General features: G+C 42.9%; 1 protein-coding gene across 4 annotated transcripts in view; it reads right to left on the bottom strand.

Moving 5' to 3' along the window:
• TMEM45B (transmembrane protein 45B) overlaps positions 1 to 16,673 on the bottom strand; it is a 51,762-nt gene that overhangs the window by 28,945 nt on the left and 6,144 nt on the right. For all 4 annotated transcript variants that reach the window (XM_075603336.1, XM_075603337.1, XM_075603338.1 and 1 more), the window contains exon 3: positions 5,918 to 6,118. In XM_075603336.1, coding sequence (XP_075459451.1) covers positions 5,918 to 6,101 — 184 coding nt within the window. In that variant the 5' untranslated portion in view covers positions 6,102 to 6,118. The remainder of the gene's footprint in view (positions 1 to 5,917; positions 6,119 to 16,673) is intronic.

Here is a 16,673-nt window from a genome sequence, read left to right as displayed (position 1 = left end):
CTCCGTTCCTCGTTGTGAGCGAGGGAGGAGGAGCCTGGAGTTTGCTGCTGAGCAGGAGGGCTGCCTTCCCCTCTCCGGGAGCGGCGCACGGTGAGGGTGATGGTGCGGCTGGGGATGTTGCAGAGCGTGGGGATTTGGGTGAGGTGGGGAGGGGGGAGAGAGTGTGGGGCACCAGGAGAGGAGGGGCACCGGGAGAGGAGGGGCACTGGGAGAGGAGGGGGTGGGTGTGTGGGTGACTGGGTGACAGTGCGTGGGTGGGAGACGGTGGGTGACTTACCTTGACCCCGTGGCATCTGGCTGGGGCAGGAGGTGAGTTCGGGAAGCTGGCGGGGGGGGGGCAAGAGTGGCAGGATGCCCGCGCCGCGCTTACCCTCCGTCTGGGAGCCGGTGTACGTGAGGAGGAGGCCCGCGCCGCGCGCGCTTCCCCTCTCCGGGAGCCGGCCGACAGATCCTTTGCATTAGTGCATTCAAAATTATATTAACACAAACAATTGTTAGAGTAGGTAATGTGCGTACATCAAAGTGATATTAGAAAGGTATGTTAGGGAATTATGTTACCCATACACCATGTGGAAGCCGGATTGGATGTCGTCACAGGTATTGGAAACTGCTTCGTGATAACCTTGTTCCTGTTGGGTAGGTAGGAGTCTTTCAAAGTCCCCGCTCGCATATATACAGAGTCCAGCCCATCTGTATATATCCGGAAAAAGTGTGTCAGTGTTCTGCCTTACTACTTTGTCCCAGCACTGTGAGCTGATCCGGCAACCGGCAGGAGGTGTGCGACGCGAGTACTAGTGACGTCACCAACACGGAAGTGCCTGAACGGAGGACAGCCAGAGGAATCCAGCCGGCGTGGAGCTCTGTCTGAAGCAGCCATTCTCCTGTGAGCTACAGATGGGCTGGACTCTGTATACATGCGAGCGGGGACTTTGAAAGACTCCTACCTACCCAACAGGAACAAGGTTATCACGAAGCAGTTTCCAATACCTGTGACGACATCCAATCTGGCTTCCACATGGTGTATGGGTAACATAATTCCCTAACATGCCTGTCTAATATCCCTTTGATGTACGCACATTACCTACTCTAACAATTGTTTGTGTTAATATAATTTTTAATGCATTATGAGCGTTGTGCGCTCTGGGCCATCCCTGCAACCGCAGCTGCAGACGCTCCATTTTGTCTAGTGTTGGTTTAAGGTCACGTATTTACTCCATCTAATATATCACTAATCACTTCACGTTTCTTGAATTGTTTTAATTAGTTGCGCACTGATCTCTCACCTTTTCCACTTCCTTATACATCTGCGATGTAAGTCCCTTCGTGTCCGTCTCAACCAGACAGAGCTTTTCAAAGTTTGTCAATGGGGACGGGATTTGAATTTGTTGTAAAATGCTCTGATCTGGAGGTATCTAAAGAATTATGATTGGGGGATCTCTTTTTCCGATTTAATTTGTTCAAATGTTTTAATTTTGTTTTTGCCCTCCAGATCCCTAAGTCTATGTATACCTTTAGCTCGCCAAATCGAGGCGTCTGCCCTATTCAGACCCGGAGCGAAGTCCGAATTTCCCCATAATGGGGTCATTAGGGATCTCTTACTAGTTAGGTTACATGACAGCTTCGTGGACTTCCAGATCATGAGTGAGTTGGTCATCAAGGAGACCAGCTCGGATGCAGCTTTCTTTGCCGTGTTTGGGGACCAGATTAGGTTGTTTAACTCCAATGGGGAGCGACACTCCTTCTCCAATGCCACCCATCTTTTCAATTCTGGGTTTGTTTGCCATTGGGAAATTTGACATAATTGGGCTGCCTTATAGTAGGATAACAAACAAGGTACTGCTAGTCCCCCCTCCAATTTTTGTTTTATTAGGGTTTGTTTTTTTACTCTCGCTTTTTTGCCTCCCCATATAAATTTAGAGATCGTGGATTGAAGGGAGAGTATTTTCTTCAATCCCAGTGGCACTGGGAGGGTCTGGAATAGGTACAAGGCCCTTGGGAGAAGATTCATTTTGACGCTGTATATTTTCCCAATCCATGATATTTTAAATTTGGCCCATTTTCTCATGTCTTCCTTTAATTCTTTCAATAATAAAGGATAATTTGCCTTATATATCGATTGATAGTCTTTGGTGATATTGACTCCTAGGTACTTAATCGCTGATTTTTGCCAATTGAAATTGAAATTAATTGAAAGTAATTTTTCCAGATTTTTCTGGAGATTAATGTTTAATGCTTCTGATTTGGCCTGGTTTATTTTGAACCCCGAAATCCTTTTAAATTTCCCTAGCAAGTCAAAGAGATTTGGGAGCGAGGTCAATGGCTTAAAGATGGTCAAAAAGACATCGTCGGCATATAGAGCCACTTTATGGGACTGGTTGTTCACATTTATTCCTGTGATGTCTGGGCTCTTACGAATCTGGGCTGCCAGTGGTTCCATACAGAGAGCGAAAAGTAGAGGAACTCTAATGAATCTAGCAGCGCGTAGGAAGAGAGATAGAAACGCCAAAATATCAGCATTACAAGCAAAACTTAAAGATCTAACGGCAGAGCATAAAACACATACAAGAGCCGAGACCTTGAGTCTTATTAAAGATGTACAAATTAAGTTGAAGCTACTACTGACTGCCCAGGCAGAGAACTCATTGAGCTGGTCTAAGAGGAGGTTTTATACAGAAGCAAACAAACCAGATACTATGATAGCAAACAAATTAAAGGACAAGGCCCCAAATTATAATATCCAAGCCATCCGCCTACAGACGGGGGCATCCACGTCCAACCCCAAGGGGATAGTTGAGGAATTCAAGAAATTTTATGAAAACCTCTACAATGGAGAGAAAGTGGCACACAATCTGAACACAAAAAGAGCTCTGCGGGATTTCCTGGCGGGCTCCAACCTGCCGAGGATGGAGGTTGGGGAGCGAGAGTCTTTAGGGATGGAGTTTACCCTGGAGGAACTTACCCAGGTGATTAAAGAACTAAAGCCAGCAAAAGCTCCGGGCCCGGATGGTTTCTCTAACCTATACTACAAAACAAATGTAAAAACCCTTGCCCCATACATGCTTAACATGTTCAATGAGGTGTTGAAGGGCAGACCATTCCCGGACCAAATGCTCCAAGTGTCCATATCCCTTATATATAAATCAGGTAAAGACCAGCTCGATTGTAAGAGTTATCGACCAATCTCCCTTATAAAAACAGACATCAAAATATACGCCAAACTAATTGCCAACAGATTGAGTCATATCCTGCCTAGACTAATACACCCAGATCAAGTCGGCTTCATTAAAGATCGTCAAGCGGCAGACAATACCCGACGAATTATTGATCTGATAGAAATAGCCAATAATAAACAGATAAAAACTATGGTGTTGAGTCTAGATGCGGAAAAGGCGTTTGACAGGATTGACTGGGCATACCTAAGAGCTACGCTTGGAGCCTTTGGCTTTGGAGACAAACTGATAGGAGCAATACTGGCCCTCTATACCAACCCAACCGCTAGGGTGCAACACCAAGGTTTCTCATCCAATCTATTTAAGATCAGGAGTGGTACGAGGCATGGCTGCCCGCTCTCGCCTCTACTTTTCGCTCTCTGTATCGAAGGCTTTATTTTAAAGTCATATGTCCTTTTCATTATTGAGTCATTAATCTCCGGTGTGCTGTGTGTGTACTGTGTTTTTGTCATTTTGGGGTCTCCTTTGGGAGCCCCCTCTTAAGAGCGTTTTTTGGGGGAGATGCTTCACGCACGCAGCAGGAAGGGGTGGTCGTCGTCCTTAAGCAAACTCAGGACAGCTCGAGTGCGGAAAGCAAACTGTATCGGTTCGTTTTATATTGTAGCTCTATTTGTTGGAATATCTTTTCTATGCACTTTGTTGACTTTTATATGTATTGGTGCATGGTTTATGGTTTTTCTATTGTAAGATTATTGTTTTTTATGCCCAATTTAAATACATTTATATATGATAACTTAATTTGTTGTTTATTTTTTCTCTTGACAGGTCTCCCTTCAAATTCCCATAGTAGTGCACAATGGCATAGGGGGGAGGCCACTTAGATAATGTGTCATTTATTTATCTTTGGCGTTTGCCGTTTTTATACATTTATTGCTTTTTATTTATACTGAGATGTTAGGCTGCGTCCATGCTCCTGAAGACCGTGGTGTGATCACAATGCCATAAGGGAATGATCGCAGCTATGGACCGCGTGAGGGAGCACGCGGAGCTTGAGGAATCAGTTACATTTGATTCCATGGCGCGACGGCCGGGTCACGTGAGCGGTTCACTGAATGAGGGCGAACCGGCCCCATGACATCACGACCGCGCCCTAAACACACCCTAAACACACACGCCCATGGCATCTAGCCTGGTCAGAAAACGCACCTGCTAAACGTGGGTGACATCACGGAAGCAGACTCAGTATGTATAGTCTTGCTTTTCATCTACATAGCCACTGACAGTACCACGTTTGCTTTATTTCCAAAATTAAAAATAGTTTTCAAATCTTGAATTGCAAGATCTTTATAATAATTAAGAGGTTTATTAAATCAGGACAATCAACAGGGTGCAAATTTCCTGACTGTTTTGAGAAAAAGGTTCTCAGCCAAGAAGCAAGTTAAACAGGAGCATTATTACCTGTAAGTAATATGTTACATAACGATACATTTAAAGTTTTTAAATGAAGTACAAAAGTGAATCCTATTTTTTACATTTCTTTTAAAGTCTTGCAAATATGGACGTCCCCTCTCCCCCACCCCCTCAACATGTATTGCATCAATTATTTCCTATTTAATGCAGTAATACTACTTTCAACCCCCCCCCCCCCCACCTTTCCCCCCCCCCCTTATTTTTATAAGTAAAGCATTGAGAATGTATAATTCTACATTGTTACCTAAGCTGGCAATCATTTGGTGCTACTGTTATAAATCTGTAACAATCATGATTGTGTGCCTAACATAATGGCTGCTTTAGTCAGTGTAACTTAGCACAGTAGCTACAATGTATCCTTATGTTTCTAAGGTAACATTATCTATTGTTACACTTTACAGCTCAAACTGCTGTGAACATTTGCAACAAGTTATCCCACCCAGGAAAGTGTTGCAAAGATCTTGCACTGCTTGGGTCGCGAGGTAGGCTACAATCTGCTATAAATATCAAATGATTCTTTAAAAATGGCATTAAGGATGAAAAAAACAACAACAAAACCCAGTTACTATTATCTAATACTACAGAACTTTTTTTTAAACATATGATTTCACATGTTTTGCTGCTTTAAGATAGTCTAAAGCAGGGGTGCGCAAACTAGGAGGCGGAACCCCCTGGGGGGGGGGGGGCGTGAGATTATCTGGGGGAGGGGGGGCACGGCGCTTACAAATGCCCCACTCTCTTCCCCAAAGCATTTAAATTAAATGGTGGGGATCGTGCAAGGCCTCTGTAAGGTCCCTTACCTTGTCTCTGGCGGCTTCTGGCAATGCGTCGCCATGGCAACGTGGAATAAAATGACACCGCGAGTCACATGATGCACATGGCAACGTGACATCAGAATCCGGAGACAAAATAAGGAGGGGGGGGGGGGAGTATGAGCACGGGGGGGAGAGCAGACAGTGGGGCGCAGGGGGGGAAATTTGCGCACCCCTGGTCACGCAATAAGAAGTATGGATCACCAAGCAGCAAACTCTGAAATCAGCATCTCTTTTCAATTCACATTCTGCTCCATGGCCATTTGGATTGTAAAATGTAGCATAGGTTGAACTTGATGGACATATTTCTTTTTAACCTCATCTACTAGGTAACTATGTAAGATCCAGCATATGATTATCTTATTAGACCAACCTGACTGTAACCCTCAGCCCTCTAGCAACGAAGGGTTTAATCGTGTGCATAGATAAGAGTAACAATAAACCATTTAAATCCATAGCTCTTACCTACTAGAACAAAGACAGCCTTGGTTATCCCTTCAATGAACTCCAGACGCGGGTAACACTTGTTGGAACTGCAGTTTCCCTTTACCTTGTTGTTCAGGTATTTGAGGGGGTATTTCACGGACCACCACAAGCCGAAAATACAGAAGAAGCTGCCCGGCAGGGCGTGGCCTTTGAAGTTCGCCATCTACTGTACCTTACTGCCTGAAACACAGAAAATCAGACAGACGCATAATGAATCTATTTATCGAATGGATAACCATAGAATTACGGCAGAGTATCTTATTTCAGCCATTGCTAAGTTATGACTAGAGCACAGATGCTTCCACTAGTTTGCGACCAGTATAACCCACAATGTAGTGTAAGTGAGAGTTACAACCATCACTGTATAGAACAGATTTACTACTATTGATAAGCTCAGAACATAAGTGTGTTAACAGATTCACTGCTGGTGAGATCCATGAAACATCGCTGCATTAGCTAATTAACTGCTAGTGATAACCATGGAACATCAGTGCAATAAATACTTCACTGTTCGTGAGGACCACACAGCAGCACTTAATAAACTGCCTTAACCTATCAATATAACTATGTGTTATTTTTATTAACCACTTTGTTATGGGAAAACAGACTATTGCTGCTGTATTTACTCCCTTACTGATTGTTCTGCAGGGCGATGCTGTGTTGAGTAGCAATACATTTTAACCAATTTATGGACCTTAACCCAGTCTTTAAAGTTGGCGAACCCAGTTCAAATCACAGATTCAGCTCTGACTGTGACCTTGGGTGTCAATTTATCTCTCTATCTTTTCTAATTTTTAATGCTATGTCTTATGCACCAAATAGTATACATTTTGAGGGGGAAGTACAGCGTTGCAACACTAGTAACACTTAATAAAAATATTTATATATTTTTGATAATAATAATAGAACTTGTCTGCACATATATATATATATATATATATATCTCCAAAAGCGGTCACTGGCACTCCTGGGTGTGTAGGTATAAGAGCGGTGATTAGCCCATAAAGATGAATAATGCATGTAATCACCAGCAAGGTGTTAAAAGAAGACAGCACACAGCAGACAAGGTCCAAATGAACTATATTCAGAGTATTTACACTAATTCCAACGTTTCAATCCTCATCAAGGGATCTTTCTCAGGGGGCTGTGGACTTTACCTGCAGAGTGCTGTCTTCTTTTATCACCTTTCTGGTGAATACATGCATTATTTATATATATATATATATATATATATATATATATATATATATATATATATATATATATATATATATATACATACATGCATACATACATACATACATACATACATACATACATATATACATATATATATATATATATATATATATAGTAAATAAATGAGAACAAAGGCTCTCCATTGGGTATAGAATGGTGGGTGCAAATCCTATATGCGCAAAATAGGCAATACGATACCGTGTGGACGAATATCAGAGGCAGCACTCCAGAAAGTAGTCAAAAAAGATTTGTATTAATAAGACATCATATCCGATGAGCTGAGTGCTGTCTTCTTTTATCACCCTGCTGGTGATTGCAAGCATTATATATATATATATATATATATATATATATATATATATATATATATATATGTAACCCTTTTTGTGAACCGGCCGACCCACCCAATATCACATTGGCCCCTCGTGGTCTAACCGGTCCCTTCTCCTGCAACACACCTGCTCTAAAGGACTACTGGTACTGCATAACCTGTGTGGCTCCAGGAGATCTGAGCCTCCGCTAGCTGGGAGCCTGGGGAAAAACCCTTACCCTTACTTGGTGCAGCGCCTCCACTTACCCAGGATCCCCCGTGAGGAAAGATAGCCCTGAGTAAGAAATACAATAACACACAGATACGATAACCAATAACTAACTCTTTACTTAACACACATATAACACATTACATAACATAACCATAACCAGATGCTCTACCCGCATCACATCAACCCAATGTCTGGTGTACCCCACCCAGTGTCCTGTGATCACCCCACACCCAATGTCTCGTAACTCCTACGGAGGTCGTGGGTGACTGCGCAGTCACTATATTAAGCTAGGGCCCAGTTGGTGCACATATATTACTTCAGAGATACCTTCCGAGCACTCCGATGCTCGGGACCGCAACACACTTTCTTCTAAAAGGGTCAGACGTCCGTCTGATCCTATTCCAGGTACTCTGCCGGTGGACCCCAGCGAGGGTCCCACCGCTCAACGGGAACTGCAACCGGACCACGGCAACACCAACCGCGTGGGAACAGCAACCGCCGCTATCCCTATCACTAACCACTGCTAGAGCGACAGCAACCCTAACCTAGGGCCTGTCCCTGAAGAACCGCAACCTGGGATGGCTTGGGGAAAACTCCTAGGGCCTGTGGACAATAACCGCCCCCCTTCCCCTAGCTACCCAGTCTAAACTGTATCTGCTAATCCTAGCAGCCTAACCCACCTGCAGCCAACATTCAGCTTACACGGTCAGCCTGCAGGGATTCACAACGTGCACACACACTGCACGCACTGCGCACAGCACATGCAGCGACACACACCCAGACAGCTGCAATCACACACAGCCACCCGGATCCCGCAGCAATCCCACTGCTAGCACACCGTGCCTCTTTGACAGTGCCCACAGCACTCTCCGCTGCGACACTGCCAAACCAGCACCTTCCACACTCAAGGGTCACCTCCCTAGCTAAGGCGTCCCTCCTCAGTCTAAGGCGTCCCTCTTCAGTTACCCCCTACCCTTACCCGGGAATTGGGGCCTGCCTGGGGATCTAGGGAGAACCCTTACCTGATGCAGGAGCCACGAGCTCCCTGCACCCTTCCTACTCCTTCCTCTGCTCCTTCCTGACTGCTGTTGCAAAGCCCGGGAAATGTATCTCTTTTCCCGGGCTGAGCTTCCTTCAGCCCTATTGGCCACTAGGGAGCACCTGACCTCTGCCTCCCTAAGCCTCCTGGGAATTGTAGTTCCCAGGGGCTGCCTAATGCATTGGGGCCGCGTGCGCACTTCCCTCGCGCATGCGCGAACCCCTAATGGCCGCCTCACTCTCTCTGCTGCCTTCCCTACTCTCGCGCGACCTCTCCCTATCCCTGGAGTCCCATCGCGCGCTTCCGCCCAACTGCGCATGCGCGAACTAACGCGCAAAGGCGGCGCCCTCTGCCTAAGCCGCCCAGCCGGTGGCAACGCGATCGTGGCCCTAGCGACGGCCCGATCGCGTCCCCGGCAACCGGCCTGCGCCGCAACAACTCGCGCTGCTCCCTGCTCTGGCCCCCACCCTCGCGAAGTGCCGGCGGGTCCGTCACAGCCTCCGGCGGCACCCGCTACCGCACGGCACTCGCGGAGGGGGGCCAGAAAGTTTAAATTTACCTCGGGGCTACATATATATAAAGCAGAAAGTATATATATATAATCAAAAAATAAATAAACGATTCCGTTCTGTGGCTAACGAAAATGCTTTTATTTGTGCGAGCTTTCGAGATACACTGATCTCTTCTTCCGGCGATGTTACAATGAATGAAGCAAGCAAAGGGTATACTTAAAAACAGTGTCTCTTGGAATGTTATCTGTGCTCGTCCCTCCCCCGTGTGTGGATGTGATTTATGGCTAGAGGTGTTAAATGGTACCTGAAAGTAAGTGATGTAAGGGTGTGTGTGTGTGTGTGTGTGTGTGTATCTGTGTTAATATAAATGAATGGAGACAAAAACATGACATGGAGTCCAATCATGGTGCAACAGAAATATTCCGCAGGTATATCATATAATAAGTCCCATAGGTAATGGACATCAATATTCTTGATCCTGGGTATACAGATTTAAACGAAACTGCTCCAGAAAAATTGACATGGATTGTCATCCCAATCTATAGTTCATAAACACGTGACTGCCAATGATGGCTTAAATCCTAGAGTGGGATTTATAGGGTACTAGGGGGACACAAATACCAATGGCAGACGGTCCCCTTTTAACCAACCACACTCAGATAAGGTCACAGAACATATAGATGACACAGTCAGAAGCCAGCCAAATAATACCACAGTCCACTCACTGTTTGTGTAGAGTGATAACGAACAGCAGGAACTCCGTGTAGGTGTGCATCCAGCTTGATTGAAGATCAGGAAAACACAGCCTCTAGGGAGGGAAGTGGAGCACAGCGCAGGGACAAATAGCAGGAACCAGCACACCATAGGTTAAAAACTACTTTATTGGTTGACAAGGGGAGACACCATAAAAGGAGAAACCACCCATTCTGACGCGTTTCGGGCTAAGCCCTTTGTCAAACCAATAAAGTAGTTTTTAACCTATGGTGTGCTAGTTCCTGCTATTTGTCCCTGCGCTGTGCTCCACTTCCCTCCCTAAAGGCTGTTTTTTTTAAATGAATGGAGAGCCCATAGTATATACAGTGCTTTACAAAAGGGGTGTGTGGAGTTGGAGTTAATATAAATGGTGTGGGTAGGTGTGGAAATGTGAGAGATTGTAGCACAACTAAAAGTGTGTGTGGATACTATGTGGTCCCTATTGGTGTATAGGGATGGAAAAACAAGGAGTATTAGTATGTGTAAGAGACAGCTGTGTGTGCATACATATAGCACAGTATGTACAGACATGGCTTTTAGCGCTCATGGGAAGAGAATTCACTTGTGTCAGTAATAACTCATAAAATTTCGATCTCTGTTTAGGCCACCGCTAAGTGTCCCGAACAGTTGCATAAATTTGTGTTCATGCAACTGTCTCTCTTTCGGTGTTTTAAGATTACTTGGGTAAAATAACATTTAAAACTTACAATTAGTAAAGCTGCATCGCCCATGGGGTTCCCAAGCCTGTCCTCACTAACACTGCCTCCCTCGGCAGTGTCCTACTGCGAGTCGCTGCCCTGCTACAACCCGGAAGTAGAAGTCCAATACAGGGCTCTCTCGCGAGATCACTACTCAGGAAGTGCTGGCTCTGGCTGGATAATAAAAATGAACCCCCGATAGGCTATAGGTACCACTCTCCAAGACCGAGTGTGTACCCTATATTCTATGCAACCCCTCAACGCGTTTCGCGCGATCTTGCGCTTCGTCAGGAGGTAGTATACATCTCAGGGGGCTGCCTTATATAGGCCACCACTCCCCTAATCATGCTAAATCTCATACACTTGTGCATACTTGTTACAATGAATAATTAATGATCCTGTGATTAGACAAATACTCTCAACATGACATACATAACAACAAATCACTATTATCTTATACATTCGATTTAAAACCTTTTCCCCTAAAATTTACTTTCAAATTACTGTAAATGTTCCTTAAAATACTCCCTAACTTGTACATAGTGCCTTAGATCATTCACCTGCTAGTCAGCATGTTGGAATTGCCTACTCTAGTAAAACTTAATCTAGTTACAGATCACTAAACATGTTTTATATTTTATATATAAAATATCTTTATTCTCTTTCACCTATTTAAAAATTAATTAAAAAATACCAACTAGAATTTTAAAAAACTGTTCAAATTAAAAACCATTATTTTACTTATTATAAAATTGGTATCCATATAGCTATCTCAGGAAGGGATTTAACTCTATCATTTCATTCAGACCATCAGGCATTTTACTTTTAAGTGTGTATATCCAAAATTGTTCGCGTTGGAGTAACTTTAAATCTCTATTCCCTTTTCTAATGTCTTTTTGGACTATCTCTAAACCTCTAAACCTTAGACCTTCAGGTAACCCATTGTGGTAATGTAAGAAATATAGGGACAGATTGTGTACTTTTTTGCCATGTTCCACATTGCGTTTGGCGTTTCTAATACCGTTCACATGTTCGCCAATTCGCACTTTTAGTGGTCTTATAGTTTTCCCAACGTTTTTTTTGCATTCCTAAATAAAAATGATAGAAATATTGTTCTAAGTGGAGATACTAATTCTGTAGAAATCAATTTTCTGGACCTCAATCTAAAAGCTGTAGGCAACCGTATAGTTACCAAAACTTTTTTTAAGAAGGTGGATGCTAACTCTTATCTAGACTTTAGTAGCAATCACTCTGTAAATTGGCTCAATAATATACCATATGGGCAATTTTTGCGGGTGAAACGAAATTGTTCAGAACCTAAGGATTTCAATGAACAATCTAACATTTTAAGACAGCGCTTTATAGAGAAAGGTTATGATAAAGATCTAATACAGAAATCCTTTATCAAAAGTGAAAATAGACCCAGAAACACACTACTAAAGTAGCACCACAAAGAAAAGTGAGATCCGATAGTAATGACACAACACCTATGTTTATAACAGACTTTTGTAAACAGGAATCCAAAATTAGACACTTGGTGAACAAACATTGGGAGGTGTTAAAAATGGATCCCATTCTAGGCAAAAAACTTAAGGATAAACCAAAGGTTATCTTTAGGAAGGCACAAAATGTAAAAAATATTTTGGCCCCTAGTTTTTTAAAGGGATCTAAAGTTTTAAAGCAAACACACTTTTTGACGAAACCTTTGGGTAATTTCAAATGTGGGAAATGTGTAATGTGCCCATACATGTCCACTGATAAGGTCTTTGTGAATCAACAAACAGGGTCAGAATATAAAATTAAAGATTTTATTACATGTCAAACAAATTTTATAGTGTACATTATCACATGTCCATGCAACAAATGTTACGTTGGGAAAACTATAAGACCATTAAAAGTGCGAATTCGCGAACATGTGAACGGTATTAGAAACGCCAAACGTAATGTGGAACATGGCAAAAAAGTACACAATCTGTCCCTACATTTCTTACATTACCACAATGGGTTACCTGAAGGTCTAAGGTTTAGAGGTTTAGAGATAGTCCAAAAAGACATTAGAAAAGGGAATAGAGATTTAAAGTTACTCCAACGCGAACAATTTTGGATATACACACTTAAAAGTAAAATGCCTGATGGTCTGAATGAAATGATAGAGTTAAATCCCTTCCTGAGATAGCTATATGGATACCAATTTTATAACAAGTAAAATAATGGTTTTTAATTTGAACAGTTTTTTAAAATTCTAGTTGGTATTTTTTAATTAATTTTTAAATAGGTGAAAGAGAATAAAGATATTTTATATATAAAATATAAAACATGTTTAGTGATCTGTAACTAGATTAAGTTTTACTAGAGTAGGCAATTCCAACATGCTGACTAGCAGGTGAATGATCTAAGGCACTATGTACAAGTTAGGGAGTATTTTAAGGAACATTTACAGTAATTTCAAAGTAAATTTTAGGGGAAAAGGTTTTAAATCGAATGTATAAGATAATAGTGATTTGTTGTTATGTATGTCATGTTGAGAGTATTTGTCTAATCACAGGATCATTAATTATTCATTGTAACAAGTATGCACAAGTGTATGAGATTTAGCATGATTAGGGGAGTGGTGGCCTATATAAGGCAGCCCCCTGAGATGTATACTACCTCCTGACGAAGCGCAAGATCGCGCGAAACGCGTTGAGGGGTTGCATAGAATATAGGGTACACACTCGGTCTTGGAGAGTGGTACCTATAGCCTATCGGGGGTTCATTTTTATTATCCAGCCAGAGCCAGCACTTCCTGAGTAGTGATCTCGCGAGAGAGCCCTGTATTGGACTTCTACTTCCGGGTTGTAGCAGGGCAGCGACTCGCAGTAGGACACTGCCGAGGGAGGCAGTGTTAGTGAGGACAGGCTTGGGAACCCCATGGGCGATGCAGCTTTACTAATTGTAAGTTTTAAATGTTATTTTACCCATTAAAGTGATTTTGTCTAACACCACCCTTTTCTCTCTGCGCCCCAACTTTATTGTATTTCTGACTGTTGTCCCGGGTGATCGCCGGAGGAATTGGGAGCTGCGGGGGAAAGGTGGATAAACAGAGATATCCAGGAGAAACAGACGAGCGCAGTCTCCTTTTCTGCTGGGAACTTTGGTGTTTTAAGATTACCTTTGAGTATGGCAACCCTCAGATCGTTCATCTTATGGCCTTTCTACACCACACATTAATGTAATAATTGTATTATCATCACTTTCATATTGATAAACATTTGTTTATATTATTCACTATACCAAGTTTTTTATCCCTAATCACCACACAACTACACTAGGCTAGCACTACTATTTGTTTGTGTTTTTTTGTTGAAGACAAAAGAGAGCTCAACTCCATTCAAATAAATAGGTCTCAACTCTTCTCCAACAGGATAAAGACGGCATTACAGATACTGAATAAGGAAGGGGGCTTTAAATACTCCAACTTCCTCCTACAAAGGAAACTTCCAAACTCTGTGTTCATGATTCATTTTTGTGTATTTGTTCCTTTTTTATTTCTGTGAAACAACACCGGGTGAAAATGGACCCAGAGACGGAGTGTCCAGGAGGCCATCAATACATCATTCTTCATGCATTTTTGGAAAGGACATAAATTAAAGCTCAGTAAAGTCATGGTTTGTCTATTCAGTAGTTTTCCCTCAAATGGAAAGCAGCAGCAACAACAACAATGCAGTGTTTGCCATTAGTACAGTAGATTGTACTAAGTATTTTAAAAGCTTTTACAAAATTAGGGAGTTAGGGTATTGGCATTATATACGAATATAAGCTTAGCCACATTGGTTGATCGGTTTATAAGGAGGAAAAGGAAAACAACAAAAGAACTTTAACAGACACCCATAAACCTTTATCAAAAAGTCAGAAGATCCATTGCTGGCAAGAAGACAACTGATTGGGAAACCATGCATAAATGGCACTCGCCTTCACTGTTCTTGTTCTGCTTTCGAAGATAGTTCACAACTTTCTTACATAATTGACTGGGTCTTTCTGGTATTGCAGGTGATTCAGCCAAATGATGCAACACGTAGTAACAAGCAGCCATGCAACCTGTTTCACCTTGGAATTCCACCTGCCAGATGCTGCCAGATGCTTCCAGCTGCTGTCTATATCAATTTACAGTATGTAGCACAAGTGGCTTCATTTTTCCAGCTCTTGTATTCTTTATTAATGCATGAGTCGTTTTTTTTAAATTATTTTTATCTCATTTCAGGAGTGATAAGAAGCCTTTTGATGCTATCCCTGCAGTTAAACTGCTGCTTTTCCTGGAAGAAGCATTTGATGTGCATCCTGCCAGCTGCCCTCTGTACTTCTTTACAGAACAGATGTGTCTCTATAAAGGCTAGCAGAGTTGTTTATTTGTTGTAATATATAGCAAAATCAGTGAAGCTTTAAACATATCTGCTGATAGTATTTGCTGTGCTTGCAATATCATTTGTGCATCAACTTTAGTGGGGACGGCAAGTATTTATTTATGTATTGTATTGTATGTCTTTATTTATATAGCGCCATTAATGTACATAGCGCTTCACAGTAGTAATACATGTGGTAATCAAATAAATAACAGATAATATAAATAACAGATCATGGGAATAAGTGCTTTAGACAAACCTAACATTAAGGAAGAGGAGTCCCTGCCCCGAGGAGCTTACAATCTAATTGGTAGGTAGGGAGAACGTACAGAGACAGTAGGAGGGAGTTCTGGTAAGTGCATCTGCAGGGGGCCAAGCTTTATGTATCATGTGTTCAGAATGTTCATAGTGCTATTCATATGCTTCTTTAAGCAAGTGTGTCTTAAGGTGGGTCCTAAAGGTGGATAGAGAGGGTGCTAGTCGGGTACTGAGGGGAAGGGCATTCCAGAGGTGTGGGGCAGTCAGTGAAAAAGGTTTAAGGCGGGAGAGGGCTTTAGATACAAAGGGGGTAGAAAGAAGACATCCTTGAGCAGAACGCAAGAGTCGGGGTGGTGCATAGCGAGAAATTAGGGCTGAGATGTAAGGAGGGGCAGAAGAGTGTAAAGCTTTAAAAGTGAGGAGAAGAATGGAGTGTGAAATGCGGGATTTGATCGGAAGCCAGGAGAGGGATTTCATGAGGGGAGATGCTGAGACAGATCTAGGAAAGAGTAGAGTGATTTTGGCAGCAGCATTTAGGATAGATTGTAGGGGAGACAGGTGAGAGGCAGGAAAGCCGGACAGCAGGAGCTTACAGTAATCAAGACGGGAGAGAATGAGGGCCTGAGTCAGAGGAGTTAGCAGTCGAGAAACAGAGGAAAGGGCGTATCTTTGTTATATTGCGGAGGAAAAAGCGACAAGTTTAAGAAATGTTTTGAATGTGAGGGGCGAATGTGAGAGAGGAGTCGAGTGTGACCCCTAGGCAGCGTGCTTGGGCTACTGGGTGGATGATCGTAGTTCCAACAGTAATGTGGAAGGAGGTAGTAGGGCCAGGTTTGGGAGGAAGTATGAGGAGCTCTGTTTTAGCCATGTTGAGTTTAAGGCGACGGAGGGCCATCCAGGATGATATAGCAGAGAGACATTCAGAAACTTTGGTCTGTATAGCAGGTGTAAGGTCAGGTGTTGAAAAGTATATTTGTGTGTCGTCAGCATAGAGGTGATATTTAAACCCAAAAGATGTTATTACAGTAGGTCACCTAGAGAGAGTATGTACAGAGAAAAGAGAAGAGGTCCCAGGACAGAGCCCTGGGGTACCCCCACAGAGAGATCAATAGAGGAGGAGGAGGTGTTAGCAGAAGAGACACTGAAAGTACGATGGGAGAGGTAGGATGAGATCCAGGATAGAGCTTTGTTCTGAATACCAAGAGTATGGAGAATGTGAAGGAGAAGAGGGTGGTCCACGGTGTCAAATGCTGCAGAGAGGTCGAGTAATATGAGCAGAGTGTAATGACCTCTGTCTTTGGCAGCATGGAGGTCG

The sequence above is a fragment of the Ascaphus truei genome, chromosome 6 (assembly GCF_040206685.1).
Source record: "Ascaphus truei isolate aAscTru1 chromosome 6, aAscTru1.hap1, whole genome shotgun sequence".
NCBI classification, from domain to species: Eukaryota; Metazoa; Chordata; class Amphibia; order Anura; family Ascaphidae; genus Ascaphus; species Ascaphus truei.
The sequence above is the reverse complement of the archived record's forward strand: the minus strand, read 5'-3'. Positions and strand labels throughout refer to the sequence as shown.